General features: G+C 41.0%; 1 protein-coding gene and 1 non-coding gene across 3 annotated transcripts in view; one reads left to right on the forward strand and one right to left on the reverse strand.

Moving 5' to 3' along the window:
- The window catches only part of EIF2AK4 (eukaryotic translation initiation factor 2 alpha kinase 4), a 101,331-nt gene extending 79,678 nt beyond the window's left edge, over positions 1–21,653 (reverse strand). For both annotated transcript variants that reach the window (XM_043919238.1, XM_043919239.1), the window contains exons 1-3: positions 21,434–21,653; positions 7,503–7,615; positions 4,266–4,368 (exon numbers count right to left, since the gene is read on the reverse strand). In XM_043919238.1, coding sequence (XP_043775173.1) covers positions 4,266–4,368; positions 7,503–7,615; positions 21,434–21,577 — 360 coding nt within the window. In that variant the 5' untranslated portion in view covers positions 21,578–21,653. The remainder of the gene's footprint in view (positions 1–4,265; positions 4,369–7,502; positions 7,616–21,433) is intronic.
- LOC122705979 lies at positions 1,609–1,713 on the forward strand. Its single transcript, XR_006344247.1, has one exon. It is a non-coding gene; the product is annotated as a U6 spliceosomal RNA (small nuclear RNA).
- Positions 21,654–22,207: the final 554 nt, after the last annotated feature.

The raw sequence follows: 22,207 nt of genomic DNA on the forward strand, positions 1-22,207 counted from the left end.
TTGCGCCCACAGACTATATAGTCCATGGAATTCTCCAGGCCAGAATACTGGAGTGGGTAGCCTTTCCCTTCTCCAGGGGATCTTCCCAACCCAGGGAAAGAACTGAGGTCTTCCACATTGCAGGCAGATTCTTTACCAGATGAGGCACAAGGGAAGCCCAAGAATACTGGAGTGGGTAGCCTTTCCCTTCTCCAGCAGATCTTCCCAACCCAGGAATCAAACTGGAGTCTCCTGCATTGCAGGCAGATTCTTTACCAACTTAGCTATCAGGGAAGTGGGGATAAAAGGAGGTGGCAACAAAAGGGATCTTGTGGTGATGAAACTATCCTGTATCTTGACTGTATCAATGTCAATATCCTGTTTATGATATTATAATACAGTTTTGCAAAATGTTACCATTGGGGCAACCTGAGTAAAGAGTACATGGCCTCTCTTAGTATTATTTCTTACAAGTGCATGTGAATCTACAGTTATCTCAATATTAAAAGTATGTTTTAGGAGAAGGAGGCAAAGGGAGGAGAAGGGGACAACAGAGGATGAGATGGTTGGATGGCATCTCCGATTCAAAGGACATGAGTTTGAGTAAACTCTGGGAGTTGGTGATGGACAGGGAGGCCTGGTGTGCTGCAGTCCATGGGGTTGCAAAGAGTTGGACACGACTGAGCGACTGAACTGACCAAAGAAGTATAATTTATTTATTTTTATTGGAGTATCATTTCTTTACAATGCTAAGTTTCTGCTGTGCAGCAAAGTGAATTAGCTCTATGTATACATGTATCCCCTCTTTTTTGGGACTTCCTTCCCATTTAGGTCACTGGAGAACATTGAATAGAGTTCCCCATGCTATATAGTAGGTTCTCATTAGTTATCCATTTATACACAGTAGTGTATATGCCAACTCCAATCTCACAATTCATCCCACCGCTCCCCTTCCCCTCCTGGTATCCATGTTTATTCTCTGCATTTGTGTGTCTATTTTTGCTTTGCAACTGAGTTCATCTGTAACATTTTTCTAGATTTCATATATATGCATTCATATACTCTATTTGTTTTTCTCTTTCTGACTTACTTGACTCTGTATGACAGTCCCTAGGTCCATCCACGTCTCTGCAAATGGCACACTTTATTCCTTTTATGGCTGAGTAATAGTCCATTGTATATATGTACCATATCTTCTTTAGCCATTCCTCAGCTGATGGACATTTAGGTTGCTTCCATGTGAAGGCTATTGTAAACAGTTCTACAATGAGGACTGGGATGCATGTACCTTTTGGAATTTTGGTTTTCTCCAGGTATATGCCCAGAAGTGGGATTGTTGTGTCATAGGTAGTTCTATTTTTAGTTTTTTAAGGAACTTCCATACTGGTCTCCATCATGGCTGTACCAATTTACATTCCCACCAATAGTATAGGAGGGTTCCTTTTTCTCTACACCTTCTCCCAGAATTTATTGTTCATAGATTTTTTGATGATGGCCCTTCTGACCTGTACGAGGTGATACCTCATTGTAGTTTTGATTTTCACTTCACTAATAATTAGTGATGCTGAGCATCTTTTCATGTGTTTGTTGGCCATTTGTAAAAAGTATAATCTAAAATAAAACCAATGTGCTCTCTTCAGCAGAACATATGCTAAAACTGGAGAGATACAGAGAAGATTAGTATGGCCCCTGTGCAAGGATGACATGTAAATCTGTGAAGCATTCCATGTTTTTTTGGTTACTAAGGGAGAAAGAGAGGGGGAAAGGAGGGATAGAGAGGCTGAGATTGACAGGTTCACACTATTACATATAACGCAGATAACTAGTAAGGACTGACCATACAGCACAGGGAATTCTTCTTAAAAGGCAGTAAAAAAAATAAAAAAATAAAAAAAATAAAAGGCAGTAATGACCTGTAGGGAAAACGAATCCAACAAATAGTGGATACTATATAAGTAGCCATACAGTGGAAATCAGTACAACATTGTAAATCAAATAAACTATACCATAATAAAAATTTGAATAAATAAATAAAATAAAGTCAAAAAAAGGTGGGGCTGGGGTGAGTGGGACAACAAAAGCAGAAATAAACAAGTGGGACTAAAACAAACATTTCTGCACAGCAAAAAAAAAAAAGAAAAGAAAAGATTCTGCACAGCAAAGGAAACCATCAAGAAAATGAAAAGTCAAACTACAGAATGGGAGAAGATATCTACAAATCATATATCTGATAAGGGGTCAATATTTAAATATATAAAGGACTAATACAACTCAGCAGCAAAAATTAAAAAGAAACCCCAAACAATCCAATTAAAAAATGGACAGAGGAACACAACAGACATTTTTCCAAAGAAGACATACAAATGGCCAACAGACACATGAAAAGATATATAACATCACTGATCATGAGGGAAACACAAATCAAAACCACAATGAGCTATCACATCACACATCAAAAAGACAGCAAACAAGTGTTGGTGAGGATGTGAAGAAAAGGGAACCCCAGTACACTTTTGGTGAGAATGTAAATTGTTCCAGCCACTCTGGAAAACAGTATGGAGGTTCCTCAAAAAATTAAAAACAGAACTACATATGATCTAGCAATCCTACTTCTGAGTATATATTCAAGGGAATGAAAACAAAGGATCTTGAAAAGATATCTATACTCCCATGTTATTGCAGCATTATTCACGATAGCCAAGCTAAGTGTAAATGAAAAAGTGAATAAAGATGTGATGTAAGTATACATACACAATGAAATATTCAACCATGAAAAAGAACATCCTCCTGCTTGCAGGAACACAGATGGAACTTGAGGCATTATATTAAGTGAAATAAATCAAAGACAAATATTGCATGATATCATTTACATGTAGAACCTAAAAAAGCTGAAACAGGGGTTAGAATGGTGGTTACCAAGGGACTGGTGGGTGACAGTAAAAGGGAGATATGTAGGTCTGAGTATACATACTTTCAGTTACGAAATAAGTAAGTTCTGGGGATCTAATGTATAGCATGATGATTACATTGCTGTTGTTCAGTTGCTAAGTCATGTCCAACTCTTTACAACCCCATAGACTGTAGCACGCCAGGCTTTCCTGTCCTTCACTATCTCCTGGAGTTTTCGTGATGATTATGTAACAGTTATATTATATAATACTGCACTATAAAAATCAAATCAAACACAGCAAAGAATTTTACAAAAAATGACAAATCATGAATCCAAGAAACCAGAGGATTCTGTAGCTGAATTTTCAATATAACTCTGTATTATTTTTCAATTAGACATTAGACTATATTAGAAAGAACTTAAAACTAGAAAGAACTCTGGAGTAATTCCCAAGGCCTATTTTTTTGTCCAAGCTGTTCTACAATCACTTTATCTACCACAAAAATCACTGAAGTTCTTGGAAACACAACTTAGGTGGGCAAAGGTTTTAGGGGCAAAAAGCACTCCAGAGGGCACACTGTAACTCACTGTGGAATGGAATGCAAGTGAAAAACTACCCAGTCACTTTCCTAGTGACATAGAGGCCTAGGGCTAGTCCTTACTTAACTCTTCTCAGTTTTTATAGGATGGGATAAGTTAAAAGTGATGTGCATAAGCAAAAACACTGCATAATCTTACACAAAAGTGAGAAGACAATTATACCTAGGATACTCAGTGGGCTTAAGGAACAGACTGTAATACTTGCCCTAAGAGGTCACCCAGCCTGGCCTTCCAGAGAGAGTTCTTACCCAAGGAGGAGCTCATGCAAACCCTAATGTCACAGGATTAAAAAAGCATCAGTACTGAACTAGGTATAAATGCTCAGGTATAAAAGGGACATTGATGGAGCAGAGTGAGTCCCTAATTATTGAGAAGTAAACAATTAGTTCTTCTGATATGAAAAGGGGAGATGTGGCATAGTTTGGTCAGAAATTACTTGTTTGTAGACATTTTCCAACATAAATGTTCAAGTCAAGATGAGGTCATGATGCCAGGCTCAAAGTGTGCAAAAAGTCTGGTCAGTTTCATATGGAGTGTTTCCAGAAGAATTAAGTATCAACAGTACTGTCTATATACACTCTACAATTCGTAATTCATAAGTACTGTTAATTAAAGCAATACAAACAGCAATATTCCCCTTTGTAGATACCAACAAAAAACAGAACATTCTGGTGAAAGTTAGATCTGAGATGCAATGGGAAAGCCTTTAAGTCAAAGAAAAGATTGGAAGGCAAACACTAGTGAACATGATGAGATTTTTATCATTCTGTCATAATCCCAGTTTTACAAATCATACCTCGCCACAGTGTTTTTTGGCCATTTCTTCTAGGCGGGACTTTAACAAATTAACACTTTCATTTGACAGACCTTTGGCATTCTTTAATTCTATTTCAGGGACTCTGGAAAAGAAAAAAAAAAAAAAAAGAGTTACTCTAAAAAGTACAGATTGTTTGCATTAATATTTGCTAATTTTCAAGCTTGGAGCCTGGGGTTTCCGTAAGGGCCTCACTTGTGGACTTCTCTGTACCCCAAAAACATTTCCTTTCATCTCAAAAGGATTTCAACTTTACCCCAGCAACTCTGTTGACACAGCACTCAACATGGAGTCGCCGGCAGTCTGTAGGGCAGAAAGGGGCTGGCCAGGCGTCAGGATGGGCTTCCAAGTGCCCTGCTCCCCAAGAGGACCAGACTTAAGTGGGGCTCGATCAGGTGTCTCTCCAGCTCCTCTGTCTCTGGTTTCAGCTTTACAACATGATTCAAATTTCTAACATCAACTACTATTTACTGCCTTTTAACAAATGACTCCAGCTCTGTGTGTGATTCTAGCCTAGTAACTTCACCATGCACTCCCTTTTATGGTAATGCTCGATCTTGGCTTGCCCCCTAACATCAGCGAACTCTGACAGCTCAGCCACAAGGGTCTAAGCGCTCTGTGATCATCTGTCTGCTCCTAGCATAAAGCAGGATAAGAATAACTATGTGTGAGATGGAGGCACAGTGTTCTATCTAGTACTCCTACAACAGGCTGTGTCCCAGGAACTCATTCTGCTATAAATGAGCTCACTCACTCATGTCATGCACACTCTGCAAACTCTGCTATTCCAAGGATGCCTACCACATGCTCTAATTCATCTCTATAGGGCACAACTAACAGTCAACACCTTCTACCCAAGGAAAATACCATCAGCTCTCCCTTGGGGTTCCTCTTATTTCCAATCACAACACATCCAATAACAACCTCTTGAGATTAAGTAGGCTTTATTGAATTTTACAGATAAGAAAATGATTCATCACTTCCCACCAAGCATTTCTGAGTAATTCATGGCATTTTACCTTGATGAAGCCTTTACTATTCACTTATCTATGCATTCTCTCAATGCTTCATTATGACAGATTACTACAGTCATCATCTACCTGGATAGATGGAAATCTTAGAGAAAGTCTATGTAAGGTCCATTTAATCCAGGATTCTCTTTCTCATATAAAGGACTCATATAAAGGTATAAAGGACTATTTTGCAGAAAAGGAAAGTTTTCCTGCATGATATTATCTCAAAAGATAGGAATGTTTTCCCAAGTCAAGACTTACACAATTTTTTTAAAAAAAATCAAGCAGTTATTATATAGCAATATTAACTATTAAGCAATATTAAATATTAAGAATAGTGAAAAATTTGCCTGTAACACTAATTAAACACTGTAAAATTTCCAATGTTCTCTTCATGCCCTTGGTACATAATTCATAAGTTTATGTAGCTGATATTACAATGTTTACTTTTTAACTTTTGTAAACACTTGCACGCAGTTTCTTAAATGATATTTTTATCAAGGGGACACATGAAGATTTACCTGATGAGTTCTCTAACATAGTGGTTCTCATACAGGGGTAATTATGTCCCTCCTCCAAGGTGACATCAGTCAATGTCAAGAAGGCAAAGAAGCTCTGTGCCCCCTCTACATATTTCTTGCCTAAGCATCTCTTCCATCTGGCCAGTCCTGAGTTGTATCTTTGATAACAAACCAGTAGTAGTAACTGAAGTGCTTTCCTGAGTTCTGTAAACTGTTCTAGCAAATTATCAAACCTGGGGCGGGGGCGGGGGGGTGTCATAGGAACGTGCGAATTTATAGCCAGTTCATCAGAAGTACTGGGACTTGCAACTGGCATCCACGTCTCGTCATGGGACTGAGCCCCCAACTCAGCTATCAAGAACTATGGACAGTTAGTGTCATAACCGAACTGAATTGTTTAGACACCCAGTTGGTGTCAGAAAAGACACCACCTATTTGGTGTCAGGAAAAATAAGACCGAGAGAGCCACTGTCTTATTTTTCTTTCATAAAATTAATTACTTTTCAATTAATGCATAAATTAACTTTCTGAATGTCTACTATATTCCACTCTCAGCACAGAGGTTGGGCTAAAATTCAGTTACTAACTTCAGGGAGCTCATCTTGACCTACCTGTATTTTCATAAACTCCATCACCTCTTAAGGTAACAAATTCCATATATTTACCACCCACTGGGTAAGGCAGTACATCCTTTTACTCGTCACTTTCCTTCACTGGCTTCCTGCACAACAAGCTCAATTAAAAAACATCATCCAGGCCAAATCTGCTTTTCTGCATGGAATGCCTGGGAAAATTACATGGAATATGCACGGTACTTGAAATGAAGAATATTTGAGCCTTGACAGCTAATGCTTTTGTTCTACTAGTGGATCTGAACCCGAGGGGGTGTTACCTTCATGGGGTATTTAGAAATACATGAGGTTTTTGGCTGTCTCACTGACTGGAAAACTCTTTAGGCATTTAATGGGTGGAGGCCAGCGATGTTACATGATCTTTCATCTTCCTGACCCTGAAAGAGGGCGAGTAAATCCTTCTCTACTTTAGGAAGTCAAGGTCCCACTAGGCTCGGAAGTCTACTCTAAGTTCTAATGTAAACTGTACTTTAAAACTAAGTACACAAGGCTTTTATAGTCACTGCACCTTTATCTTTTTTCCCCTAAATTGTTCCTCTTCCTAGTTTGTGAAAAAATTAAACAAACAGAAGTTAACACAACAGAAGAAGCAAACATTACTCATGGAGCAAACATAACCACCCATAGAGACTATTAACTAGAAGCCAACCTAACAGGAGACAGGCTTCATGAAAACATCTATTGCTGATGTAGTTCTGATGAACTGCAGGTGACAGGAAATAAAATTTTAAATGGAACGGGGGTCAGAAGGAGAAAATACCATTAACTTCAACCTGTTTCTACGTTTTCAAAACCGAGAACTGAAATCACATCAAAGCTATTTATAAACAGACTTCCCTGGTGACTCAGACGGTAAAATCTGCCTGCAGTGCGGGAGACCTGGGTTTGATCCCTGGGTTGGGAAGATACCCTAGAGAAGGGAATGGCTATCCACTTTAGTATTCTTGCCTGGGGAATTCCACGGACAGAAGAGCCTGGTGGGCTACAGTCCATGGGGTTGCAAGAGTTGGACATGACTGAGAGACTAACACACACATTTATAAGTGAACTCACACATCTGGATAGGTGGGTGGGCATTTCACTCTCAAATCCACTTTTACGTACACTTCTTCACCAGTCAGGCCTCGAGGGTACAGAACTAAATTGATTTCAGGAGGCTCTTTGACCTAAAAGAGAAAAAGAAAATCTTTTTTTTCTCTAGAGAGCCAGTCATTTACAATTAAGATAATAATTATTTCAGCTCAAAAGTTCTACTTTTTAAATATTACACATAGCTTTACTTTACACAGGTGCTTTGGTCACAGTTTCCTAAAGCATGGTTTAAAAACAAAACTTGTGCCAGACAGAGTACATTTTCCTTTTCAGTTTTCTAAGGAGTGACCTGAAATGTCCCACGCAGCCTCCATTTATTCAAGTAAGCAGGTGTTGCCCTAGAGACTGAGAGCGCAGGAGCAAATCTCCACAGACAGGGAGCCGACTAGCTGACACAAAGCAGAAGACATACAAATATTTTCAAATAGTGACCAGTGTTGTGAAGAAAGCAAAGCTGAGTCATGGAGCAGGCTGGTGGAGGAGGAGAAGGTACTCAGACAGGTGGGTCAGAGAAGGCCTCCTGAACAGGGGCTACTTCAAATACTGAGACAACACGTGAAAATCTTGACAAGCAGAAATCTGATAGCTCTTCTAAAACTGTGTATGCTTTCAACCAACTGTTTTTCCCCAAATAACTACATATTCCATTATCCTTTATTTATATATGCTCTTCCCAAAAAGGATTTGAGGCAGTTTAGATAATTTATAAATACAAACCTACCAACTCTGTGAGGTAGGTGTCATCTCCACTTTATAGACAAGGCGGTTCAGGCTCAAAGTTTCTCCCCCACGAACACAGAGTGGCAAGGCTGGACTTCAAATCCAACTAAGACAACTAAACTTGTGTCTTTCCCATCAGCCCTCCCTTGTTAACACCAATCCTGAGTTGCTGGATTGCTAGACTAAGGAGCTGAAAGGAGCTGAAGCTTGCCTTTGCCTTGGAATGTCCAGGCAGCCAGAGCAAAAAGAGAAATGTGGCCTTATCAGAAAAGAGAAAGCATAAAAATTCTTCCAAGAGCGACAAAGTATTGAGAAACATTAAATTCTGACACAACATGAACCTTACTTGTGGCACTCTGAAGTATACAGTCAGCTGTGTATATAAAATACATAAGCTTGGTTTTCATTTATAATAATCCTTGATTTTTTTTAAAAAGCTACTGTAAAAATTCAGTCTGTGTTGGTGGCAAAGGAGAGGGAAGAAGGTGGATTTGAGATAAAGCTGACAGAGAGACTGGGCCCTGAAAGAGGAAACCAGAAGGCTAGTGTCTTGTAGATCTCTAGCTCCTTGATGCAGAGTAGGATGAGGAAAGAGGACATCCACTGAGAGGAAACACAAGGACTGCAGGTGGCCATGCCAAGAGCAGACCCTGGTATGAGAGGAGTGGATGTTGGGTGAGGATGAGACCACAGCAAGTCTATGACAACTCTTTCAAGGAGGTGTTGGTTTGAGTTAAATTAAAGGAGACAGGAAGTGGGGCCATAGACTGGAGGTGCAGGGTGAAATCAAGGGATAATTTTATTTTGTTCTGTTTTAAAGAAGAGAGATACTACAGAGTATGAGGATGTTGATGGAAATATTATGGAAGAGTGGGAAGGAGACCAAATTAGGATCTGAAGTTGATGGATCCTGGGCAGAACAGAAACAGGCTAGACTGACTGGAGGAGGGGCTCTCCTAGAATGACAGGAAGATGTGAGGGGAAAAAAAAAAGCAGGTAGAGGCGGCTTTCCTCTGAAGATCTTCACAGGAGTGAGAATGAAACTGAACCTGTTAGATTCCCAGTTTTCTGTTTCCTCTTCAATCAAGACAGGCTGGCTGTTATCTGCTTTACATTTCAGACAGAATTTAACAGGGCAAGCATTTATTTGCTAAAAGCAGCAACAATACCAATTCTCACTTGCTAAGAAGGAAAGGACAAACAATTACTTTGACCAGTCTCCTAAACAGCCTCACTTCTGGAAAAGCTTTTCAGTATGGAAATTTTCAAACAAAGCTGATAATGATATAATGAACTCCATGTGCTTACCAGCCAGTTTCAATAATGACCCAATTGCGGCCAATCTTGTGTATCTATGTGTGCCCTATCCCCACGTGCCATGTTGGGTCATTTTGAAGTAAACACTATCAACCAGTCTTTGCCTGTGTTATTATTATTCACTTCCCAACATCAATCCAATGAAGTAGAAAAAGGTATATGTCTCCATTTTAGAGATGTAAAAACTAAGAGAAAGGCTAATTAGACAGACTCAAAATTTCACCAATGCTTTCTACACCAGGTCGAATCTTTAGAGATTTCTCATCTCATAGGCTGCAAATTTTAGAGAGACACTACAGTCACCAACTTACACTTTTGTCAAGAAAATCCTTTTTTGCTCCCTCTGTACTGTAGATATCACTTTAGCAAATAGAGAATATTTTAGTACCAAAAGTAGGAGAAAAGTACAAAAACAGAATAAAGTGTAGTAAATTTAGCTTATATTACTATATCTTCACATATAAATTATTCTGCCTTTCATTTTCTAATTTGGCTGAAGACCAACGAAAACTATATTTTAGAATGCAGATGGGGATACTGCTGTAAGTCCATACTGACCCACATAGCTTAAAGAGTCAAAATAAATATGAAAGTAAGAATATATACACACACACACATATATACATATCTGTAACTGAGTCAGTTGCTGTAGGGCAGAAATTAACACAATGTTGCTAATCAACTATACTTTAATAAATTAAAAAAAAAATGGGAAATGCCATAGAGATAATCTTCTTGAAGTAAAATATCCAAGACCCTGCAGGCCCAAGGAGAAAGAGGTGGAAGCCAAGGTGTTAAAACACAAGCACAGTATCTAGGAGCAATAGCAGATTTTCTGTTTTGAAGCAACAACATTGCAGTAGTCTTCTATAAATGAAAGGAGCAAGAGTCACTAACTACTAATATATAAGCAAGTTGTGTAAGTAGAAACTACGAATGCAACCAAGGGATGGACTTTCCTGGGCTCGGTATAGAGATAAACTTGTAACAGACAACATGTGCCACAGGAAGGGGGTTATCTCCGCACACATAAGATAACAAATTTGGTTTAGCATTCCCTTTTCTCTTTATGCAGGAAGTGCAGTGTGTACCTGAAAGTAACTGACCTTCTCAGCAAACAGTACAGGGAGGCCCCCATTTCATGTCTGAAGTCACTAGAACAGAAGCCAGCTTCAGAAAAGAGAGGCCATTGGGAGACTACACATTTTGAGGATATTCTTTACAAAGTGAAAGTCAAAGTCGCTCAGTCGTGTCTGACTCTTTGTGATCCCATGGACCATACAGTATATGGATTCTCCAGGCCAGAATACTAGAGTGGGTAGCCTTTCCCTTCTCCAGGGGATCCTCCCAACCCAGGTCTCCCACACTGCGGGTGGATTCTTTACCAGCTGGGCCACAAGGGAAGCCCAAGAATACGGCAGTGGGTAGCCTATCTCTTTCTAGGGGATCTTCAGGATCCAGGAATTGAACCAGGGTCTCCTGCATTGCAGGCGGATTCTTTACCAACTGAGCTATCAGGGAAGCCCATACCATTCTTTACTAAAGGGGATGCTTAAGGTGATGCTTAAGAAGGAACAATGAATCAAGGTAAAGACTGGAAAGCATCAGGGAAGGAGGTCTCTCTCAGTCACCAGGGGATCACCAGGCAGAACATCAGTATATAAAACAATGGCCTAAAAAAGTGGTTGCTGCTGCTAAGTCGCTTCAGTTGTGTCCAACTCTGTGCGACCCCATAGACGGCAGCACACCAGGCTCCCCTGTCCCTGGGATTCTCCAGGCAAGAACACTGGAGTGGGTTGCCATTTCCTTCTCCAAAAAAAGTGGTTAGGATCCTGCAAACATTCCTGGGCTGACCCAGCCTTAGGACAAATGCAAGTCTAGTGTTCTAGTTACTTCTACCACCCAGCAACACTAGCAGGACCACGGTGATAATAGTGGTGAGCTCAGATAATGCCAAAGCAAACTCTGAGGAAAGCGTTCGGATACAAAGTGAAGACACTCCTGGATGCCTAAAGGTTTCAGCTTTAGGAAATGTATGAGTCCAGTTATGGTGGTTTGGATGAAGGAACAGACCCAGGGATGCTGATGAACGACTTATGTTGGACAAAAATCTAACAACTTGTCTGGTTCTGAGTACCAAGTGAGACCAACCCAAACAGCAGGACATTGAAGCTACCAGGTGACTAGCTACTTCTAAAGCTTTCGTCTTTGGCTGACAGCTTGACTGGGCCAGAATGATATTCCTCCTCATGAAGCATAGACTTTGGTGTACTGTTTTCCCAATATCCACTCTCCTTTTATTTCTTTGTAATATAATCCTCAATTTTTTTAGCTGAATACATTTCCCCAACTCGTCTGCAGCTCAGTGTAGCTACTGGATTAATTTAAAGCAAGTAATATGAAAGACTCATTTGAAAAGACCCTGATGCTGGGAAGGATTGAAGGCAGGAGGAGAAGGGGACGACAGAGGATGAGATGGTTGGATGGCATCACTGACTCAATGGACATGAGTTTGGGTGAACTCTGGGAGTTGGTGATGGACAGGGAGGCCTGGCGTGCTGCAGTCCATGGGATCACAAAGAGTGGGATACGCCTGAGTGACTGAACGAACTGAATATGAAAGAACGGTAAGATACAATTTTCAGGAAGTGACCTTTATTAAAAGAAAGGCATGAAGCTTTTTCATCCCTCTCTCCTTCCAGCTGGCTGGATTGCAGACATGATGACTGGAAGCTAGACAGCCATTTCAGACCATGTAGGGGGCAGTAAGGTTGGTAGAACAATAATTCAGAAAAAGCCCTCAGCTCGACTTTTACATATAAAAAAATAGACTTTGTTATTTAAAGTTTTCTGTCATATATAGCTAAACTTAATTTTAACCAGCATAGGCTCACTGGGAAAAAAAAAATGACAGTCAGGGAACAGTGCTTTCAGAGGTAAGAACAGAAAATTCAGCAAGCTTTTCTCAAGCAACCTGAGAGGCTCCCCTACATGTAAAGAGGCTCTTATGCAAAACATGTTTAGGATACCAAGCATTAGCTCATATTAGGACATTCAGAGATTCCTGGAACTGAACAGGATTTCATTAAAAAGTTCAAAAACCAAGATATATTAAAGATTAAGACTGGGTAGGGCATCTTCCATGCCTTTAGAAGATAAACTGTCATTAGAATTTAATATTGATAAAATCTTTGATCTAACCTGCACAAGGAGATAATGAATTCCTGGAAAAAATATTTGTAGACTGAAAAATACATAGTAAGGGATAAACAAAATTTTTTGAGAGCACGTAATGAGAGGAAAGCAATGCAGAACGTATTGTTACAAAATATACAAAATTCTACATGAGGAAAAAGATTTGTTTTGAAGATTGAAAATATAAGTGACAAGAAGCAGTCATGGAAAGAAGGCCACACTATAATGAAATATGAGAAAAACGCTTTTCAATGAGATCATGAAGTTGGATACTCGTCTGAAGTATAATACTGTCTACGGCCATACCACCCTGAATGTGCCCGATCTCGTCTGAAGTATACTACTATACATGTACTCAGTTGCTCAGTTGTGTCTGATTCTTTGCAACTCCTGGTACTGTAGTCCACCAGGTTCTTCTGTTGATGGAATTTTCCAGGCAAGAATACTTGAGTGGGTTGCCATTTCCTTCTCCAGGAGCTCTTCTTGACCCAGGGATCAAATACACATCTCCTGCACTGGCAGGCAGATTCTTTACCACTGGGCCACATGGGAAGCCCTTTAATACTACAAAACAGTAAAAAAAAAAAAAAAAAATCCTCGAGGTACAAAATGTGAATGAGTAATACAAACTCAGTCCTAAAATATGAAATGTAATACTCTAGACTAATTCCCACCAGAGTTAAAAAAAAAAGACATTAGCTCTTCAAGAAATAAACCCCAAGTACATTATTACACCCACAGGACTAGCAACGCTGACCGGGGGACCCTCTTTTCAGCAGACTACACACCACCTGGAGGAGTGCTGAGCCAGCGCCAGCAGAAACACCAGCTTCTCAGTCTCAATACGCTTCTCTTGGGTACCTCCTCACACTCACCCCAAAATAAACTGGTATAAGCATGTGTCTATTTCTGCTAAAAGTACTGAAATGAAGGATGAGTGTGTGCTCAGTTGTGTCCGACTCTTGGTGACCCCATGGACTATAGCCCACCAGGTTCCTCTGTCCATGGGATTTTTTAAGCAAGAATACTGGAGAGAGTTGCCATTTCTTCCTCTAAGGGATATTCCTGACCCAGGGATCAAACCCTCGTCTTCTGGGTCTCCTGCATTGCTGGTAGATGCTTTACCTGCTGAGCCATAAGACTGTTAAAAAGAATTTTATCGGCCATTCCACATAGGAGCACAACTTTTGGTTCCAAGGCATGAGGGTTAATGACAGCCTGTGATTAAAAGTCACTGGTTTACAAGATGAGTAGCAGAGTGAAGACAAGGTTTGGGAAATTAATTAAAAATACTAACACAAGAGGGAGAAGGATGGACTGAGAATTTGGGGTTAGCAGATACCAACTATTACGTAAACAACAAGGTCCTACTGTCTAGCACAATGAACTATATCCAATTTCCTAGGATAAAGCATAATGGCAAAGAATATTGAAAGAAGAATGTATCTACGTGTAAAACTGAGTCACTCTGGTGCACAGCAGAGACTGACACAACATTATAAACCAACGATAGTTAAAAAAAGAAAACCTAACACAATCTGCAATTAACCACGTAAACACACTAGACTATACACTTAAAAATTACGTTAGCGTATTTTATGTTATGTATTTTCATCCACAAGCATATAAAACAAGCTACACAATTCAAACCACTTTCAGGTGTTTGGTCTAGAATTGTTATCTAGACTCTGCTAGTCAAATCCCCCTTAAATTTTGATGACAAGACTCCGTTCAGCATGGCCCCATGTTTATTACTTGCTTCTGTTCTCATATCCCGTAATGTGGGAAAGAAATTAGTCTGTGTAAAAAAACAACAAATCTAGAAATAAAGTAACATGTGAAAGCTAGATAATCTGGGCAAGTCTTTAGTTTTAAGTCTGTAAAGATGCCCCAAACAAAACAATAATGATAGTAAAAGCTCTCAGTTACTTTCTGTAACTGACCTTATAAAAATCACCAAGCTCATTCATTCATCTTCTGTTCTCAAGCATCCGCCTATTTGTCAAATGGCCAAGAACAAAAAAAAACCAGCAAACTGCTAGATTCCTTAAAGTTTAATAATTATGACTCCATTTTAAATAAACATTAAAATATTCAAATCTGAGTTCTCCCCAAATTAAATACAAGTAATATAAGCGGAGGTGATGAATAGATTCAAGGGACTAGATCTGGTAGAGAGAGTGCCTGAAGAACTACAGACAGAGGTTTGTAAAGTTGTATAGGAGATGATGGCCAAAATCATCCCCAAGATAAAGAAATGCAAGAAGGCAAAGTGGTTGTCTGAGAAGGCCTTACAAGTTGCTGAGAAAAGAAGAAAGTGAAAGGCAAAGGAGAAAGGGAAAGATATTCCCAACTGAAGCAGAGTTCCAGAGAACAGCAAAGAGAGAGAGATACGAAAGCCTTCTTAACTGACTAATGCAAAAAAATAGAGGAAAACAATAGAATGGGAAAGACTAGAGATCTCTGAGAAAATTGGAGATACCAAGGGAACACTTCACGCAAAGATAGGCACAAAAAGGATAAAAATGGTAAGAACGTAACAGAAGCAGAAGAGATTAAGAAAAGGTGGCAAGAATACACAGAAGAACTGTACGAAAAAGATCTTCATGACCCAGATAACTATGATGGTGTGTTCACTCACCTAGGGCCAGACATCCTGGAGTGTGAAGTCAAGTGGGCCTTAGGAAGCATTGCTACAAACAAAGCTACTGGAAGCGACAGAATTCCAGCTGAGCTATTTCAAATCCTAAAAGATGATGCTGTTAAAGTGCTGCACTCATTATGCCAACAAACTTGGGAAATTCAGCAGTGGCCACAGGACCGGAAAAGGTCAGTTTTCATTCCAATCCCAAAGAAAGAGACTGCCGAAGAATGTTCAAATTACCGTACAACTGCACTCATTTCACATCCCAGCAAGATCATGCTCAAAAATCCTTCAAGCTAGGCTTCAGCAGTACATGAACCGGGAACTTCCAGATATACAAGTGGATTTGGAAAAGGCAGAAGAACCAGAGGTCAAATTACCAACATATGCTGGACATAGAAGAAGCAAGAGAATTCCAAATAAACATGTACTTCTGCTTCACTGACTATGCTAAAGCCTCTGACTGTGTGGATCACAACAAACTGTGGAATATTCTTAACGAGATGGGAATATCCCTGAGGAACCTGTCTGTAGGACAAAAAGCAAGAGTTAGAACTGGATGTGGAACAACAGACTGGTTCAAAATTGGGAAAGAAGAACATCAAGGCTGTATATTGTTACCCTGCTTATTTAACTTATATGCAGAGTACATCATGCAAAATGCCAGGATGGATGAAGCACAAGCTGGAATCAAGACTGCCGGCAGAGGCAGAAATACCAACAACCTCACATATGCATATGACACCCCTTTAATGGCAGAAAGTGAAGAGGAACTACAGAGCCTCTTGATGAAGGTGAAAAAGGAGACTGAAAAATCTGGCTTAAAACTCAACATCCACAAAACCAAGATCATGCCATTTGGTCCTATCTCTTCATGGCAAATAGATGAGGAAAATGTGGAAACAGTGTCAGATTTCATTTTCTTGGGCTCCAAAATCACTGCAGATGGTGACTGCAGCCATGAAATTAAAAGACGCAGGCTCCTTGGAAGAATAGCTATGACAAACCTAGACAGTGTATTAAAAAGCAGAGACATCACTTTGCCAACAAAGTTCCGTCTAGTCAAGACTATGGTTTTTCTAGCAGTCATGTATGGATGTGAGTGCTAGACAATAAAAAAGGCTGATCACCTAACAATTGTTGCTTTCTAACTGTGGTGCTGGAGAAGACTCTTGAGAGTCCCTTGAACCGCAAGGAGATTAAACCAGTCAATCCTTAAGGAAATCAACCCTGAATATTCATTGAAAGGACTGATGCTGAAGCTGAAGCTCCAATACTTTGGCCACCTGATGCAAAAAACTGACTCACCAGAAAAGACCCTGATGCTGGGAAAGAATGAAGGCTGGAGGAGAAGGGGGGCGACAGAGGACGAGATGGTTGGAAGACATCACTGACTCAACGGACATGAGTTTGAGCAAACTCAGGGAAACAGCGAAGGACAGAGAAGCCTGGCATGCTGCAGTTCATGGAGTCTCAAAGAGTCGGACAGGACTTAATGACTGCACAACAATAACAACATTATTACAGTAAAAATGCCAGTGTAATTTTTTAACCAGGCAAGTTGACTCTAAAGTTCATAATGAAAAATCAAAGTAAAATTAGTCAGGAATATTCTGTAAATGATGACTACATTAAATACTAAAGTTGGTTATAAATCTACAGTAATGAAAGTAATATGGTCACAGAACCTAAACAGATTTCTGGGATAGAGTGTCAAGAAATACACCCAAATACAGTTGGGAGTGGAAGCGGCGTCCCCTGCATTGCAGGCAGACTCTTTACCAGCTGAGCAACTAGGGAAGCGCATATCAAGCAAACAACCAAACAAAAAGTGAGAGCTGTTTACCAGGCAGTAGGCATGTAGGTGTGACCAACAGTGAGAGACTTTATTTTCTTGGGCTCCAAAATCACTGCAGATGATGACTGCAGCCATGAAATTAAAAGACGCTTGCTCCTTGGAAGAAAAACTATGACCAAACTAGACAGCATATTAAAAGGCAAAGACATTACTTTGCCAACCCAGGTCGGTCTAGTCAAAGCTATGGTATTTCCAGTAGTCATGTACGGATGCGAGAGCTGGACTATAAAGAAAGCTGAGTGCCGAAAAATTGATGCTTTTGAACTATGGTGTTGGAGAAGACTCTTGAGAGTCCCTTGGACTGCAAGGAGATCCAACCAGTCCATCCTAAAGGAAATCAGTCCTGAATATTCACTGGAAGGACTAATGCTGAAGCTGAAACTCCAATACTGTGGCCAACTGATGCAAAGAACCAACTCATTGGAAAAGACCCTGATGCTGGCAAAGACCGAAAGCAGGAGGAGAAGGGGAGGACAGAGGATGAGATGGCTGGATGGCATCACCGACATGATGGACATGAGTTTGAGTAGGCTCCAGGAGTTGGTGATGGACAGGGAAGCCTGGTGTGCTGCAGTCCACGGGGGTCACAGAGTCAGACACGACTGAGTGACTGAACTGAACTGAACTGATCCTTTTGAAGCCAGTCTACTCTTATGCAATGTAAAGGTGGCATTTCACATTAGTGGAAAAGACTCATACTCAGAGGTAAGAATTAAAAAAAAAAAAAGTTGAAGGAAGCTTTTTAAAAAGTCATGAAAGATTTAAAAGAAAGCCTTGAAGAATTCATTTTTGGTAACATTGGAGCAGGGAAAAAACCACCACAGGGACCATGTAACAACAATAAAGAAAAAAAGATCATTTTGACTATATTGACTATAAGTTTTTAAAAACTGCATAAATTACCTAAATATCAAAATGCATAATCGTTAGGGAAAAATATTTTCAATATAATAACCTAAAATGCTAATTTTCTTAACATATAAATGGTATGCCTCAGGATATAAATAGCTCTGACAAATGAATGAGAAAATAGACAACAGAGTGTAAAAATAAACAACATCAAAAAGTTCACAGAAAAAAACCATGGCTTACAGACAAAGGTGGTCCTAATAACTTATAACTAAAGAAGTAAACATGTTTCATCTATTTATTGGCAAAGATGAAAAAGTCGGACACCTACAATGTTGGTGAATATGTAGGTAAAGAAGTACTTATACACCACTGTATAAGTGGGCCCAGAAACAGAAGCAAGGTTTTAGGAGGGAGGTTTGTAATAGCTGTCAAATTATAAATGAGCAGGCCTTTGGCTGACAGAAAATTAGCCAAGATAATTAAGTTAACAATACATTTATAACTTCAGAGGATATTCTATTTTAAACTAGCAGTGTCCAAACTTTAGTATGTAAAACAATTTTTAGCATGTATTCCCAAAGTGTTTATTTATTAATGATATACATATATATATGTGTATATATATATATATGTGCTACCAAACTCTACATTATAATACATCTCACCAAAAGAAGTTTAAAAAACTTCAGATGTTTAAGAAATTAAAGTTTACTCAGGTCAATAATCCTGAGCTGAATTTACTGGCAGCAAATTTGGCCTGAACTGACATGAGGCTATTAATAGTCTTTACACATCCCACTGAGGGTGAACGCTTGAATATTCACAAGTTTCACTGCGCTTGATTCTGGATGCTGCTCCAGACATTGAGGGAAAGAAAGTGAAGTTGCTCAGTCGTGTCCAACTCTTTGCAACCCCATGAACTGTAGCCTACCACGCTCCTCCGTCCATGGAATTTTCCAGGAAACAGTGCTGGAGTGGGTTGCCATTTCCTTCCCCAGGGGATCTTCCCAACCCAGGGATCGAACCCAGGTCTTCCGCATTGCAGGCAGACGTTTTAACATCTTTACCACCAGGGAAGCCATTGAGGGAGGTACTAGATAAGTATGGAATGTGCACACATGGCCAAGAACACAAACACTTCTGAATTCTGAAACCTATCAAGCCTCAGGGTTTGGATAAAGGATTGTGGACTTGAATAATCTTCCTCTAAAGACTGGCAAGTAAAAAGTACCTGTTGAATGATTACATTTTTTTTTTTTTTGAAGGAGGAGGAGCTAAGATGGCGGAGGAATAAGATGGGGAGACCACATTTTCCCCCACAAATTCATCGAAAGATCATATGAACGCTGAGCAAACTCCACAAAACAACTTCTGATCGCTAGCAGAGGACATCAGGCGCCCAGAAAAGCAGCCCACTGTCTTCGAAAAGAGGTAGGACAAAATATAAAAGATAAAAAGAGAGACAATAGAGTTAGGGACAGAGATCCGTCCAGGGAAGGGAGTCTTAATAGAGGAAGTTTCCAAACACCAGGAAACCCTCTCACTGGCGGGTGTGGGGGAAGTTTTCGAATCTTGGAGGGCAACCTAACTGGGAGGAAAAATTAACTTTTTTTTTTAATTGAAGTATAGTTGATTTACAATGTTGTGTTAATTTCTGCTGCACAGCCGAGTGACTCAGTTATACACATATATACACTCTTTATATTCTTTTCCATTATGTTTTATCCCAGGATACTGAATAAAGTTCCCTGTGCTATACAGGAGGATTTTGTTGTTTATCCATTCTATATGTAATAGTTTGCATCTACTAACCCCAGACTCCTAGTTTACCCCTTCCCCATCCCTTCCCTCTTGGCAACCACAAGTCTGTTCTCTATGTTGAATGACTACCTTCTGATTCATCCTTATGATTACCAATTAGCTGCTTGTGGGGCCTAGCAAAGTGTTAAGGATATTTGCCCATGTACCTCAGGGTACAGCTATCTGAATTCTTCTACCTGCCTCTTACAGTCTTGGTTTTTATTTACTATACTATCTTGTTATAAAGGCCACCAGCCATAAATTGAGATTATCAGTATCCCCACAAGCAGTTCCTTGTTCTTTTCTGTTTTCTTGCAGTCTTAGGACCAGATAATTAAGCTGTGTAAACTAAATACACTGTCTCTGAATGAAGTCTTAGGAGCTTTTATTGAGTACCAATGTACACTTTGTGACACATATTTTAGTTACACTTCCTGGTTCTCAAGGGAACTGAGAAATTACCAGATCACCAGAAAGTTACCTTATTATTTTAAGTATGTATAAGGGGACTATTAGCGTTTCTACTATTTCAGTCTTAAAATAACTCTTGAAATTAAGTACTAGGAAAGTAAGCTCCCTGAAGGATGAGGGTTTGGTTTGGTTTGTGCTGGCCTATATTCCAAATACCTAGAACAATAAATAGTTAAGGAAGGAACACATTGGGTGAGAGGGAGAATATCTGGCCCTGACAGCTCCAGGAGATCCCAGATCTTCAGCAAATCCTGCATGTGGTAAAATGCCAAGACTTAAAGGCAGATGAAGAAAGGTACTACTTTTTGAAAAATACTGTAGATAACAATAGTTTGGTAGATAATGCTTCAAGGATGAGAGAAAAACTGTATCAGCAGCTTAAAATGTGTCATATTTCCAGACAAAAAGGAAACTATTTTAGCCAAATGCCGTTTTAAAAGGTTTGGACTCAGCACACTCCCTCTTCATTACAGCTAAGAAGAATATATTCCATACTCTTGAAGGAAAGCACAGAGGAAAGTTCCTCCACACCGCAAAACACAGTGAGGATGCCTGAGGAGTACAGGGTAATTACACGGGTAACAGTTCTGAACACATACCGGAGGGTGAGACTTCTGATTAAGGACATCAGTAAGATCTGTGCAAGAGCCCTCAAAGCGTTCCCAAAGTTGCAATGGGTCCCCATGAATGCGCTGTGGTATCAAATCCAAAGAGACAAGACAGTAAGGAGGCAGGTATGTTATGGAATGTCAGGGGGAATAAGAAGCAAGGCCAGGTAAGACGAGAGCCGATTTAGGGGAAAGGCTGTAAGAGAACTTGTCCCAGGCAGGGGTTCCGGAGACCCGCCGTGCGGTTGCGGGTGCAAGGACAAAAAGTGAGAGCGGGTGGTCGCGAGGGATGAAAGAACTCCAGAATCCGAAGTGGGGGTCGGGTGTTCGCTTCCGGCAAGGCCGGGCGGGCCTAGCCGCGGTAGACCGCGCCAAGGGAGGCTGGGCCGCAGCACGCCAGCCCCGACCAGACACGCCAAGTTCCTACCCGTCCGCGCACGTCCGGCCGCAGGTCCTGGAAGTCGGCGCCATAGATGGCCTCCAGGGCCTGCAGCTCGTGGTCCTGTCGTTGCGGGTAGCTCTCCGGCGGCTCGTCCCGGCCACGCCCGGGGGCCCCGCGGCCCCCGGCCATAGCAGTGCGCTGAGCCAGGCAGAACGGCCTGGCGGTAGCGGGTGGGCCCCAGGCTCCACTCCGGGGGCGGGATCGCGGGCGGGGCTTCTAGCCGGGGCGGGCCTTCTAGCCGGGGCGGGCCTTCTATCCGGGGCGGGCCTTCTATCCGGGGCGGGCCTGGGGCGAGGCTCCGAACCGGAGGCGGGGTCAGGGATGAGGTTAGGGGCTCTACGCTAGTGGGAAGGATCCGAGCAGGAGCGCCACGCCCGCAGTGGGCGTGTTGGCGGGGCGCTGAGTCGGGGGCCCGGTCGGATTTGAGGTGGGTCCCTCCGGCACGAAGACTAATCTAGAACGGCTGTGTGCTCAGTCGTGTCCGACTCTTTGCGACCCCATGGACTGTAGCCCATCAGGCTCCTCTGTCCGTGGGACGTTCCAGACAAGAATACTGGAGCGGGTTGCCATCTCCTTCTCCAAGCTAGTACTGTTAGCGCGCTAACAGCTGTGGTGTGTGAGCGAACCTGCGGGAGTTTGGCCTACATTTTTCCGGGGGAACCTGAGCGGAGGAACTTGCAGAAACAAGAGAGATCAGATTAATCAGAATGGAATGATAATGCCAAAGGGTATGGTTTTCACGAAATAAGTCTCTAACAA

This window comes from Cervus elaphus, chromosome 12, assembly GCF_910594005.1.
Source record: "Cervus elaphus chromosome 12, mCerEla1.1, whole genome shotgun sequence".
Classification (NCBI taxonomy): domain Eukaryota; kingdom Metazoa; phylum Chordata; class Mammalia; order Artiodactyla; family Cervidae; genus Cervus; species Cervus elaphus.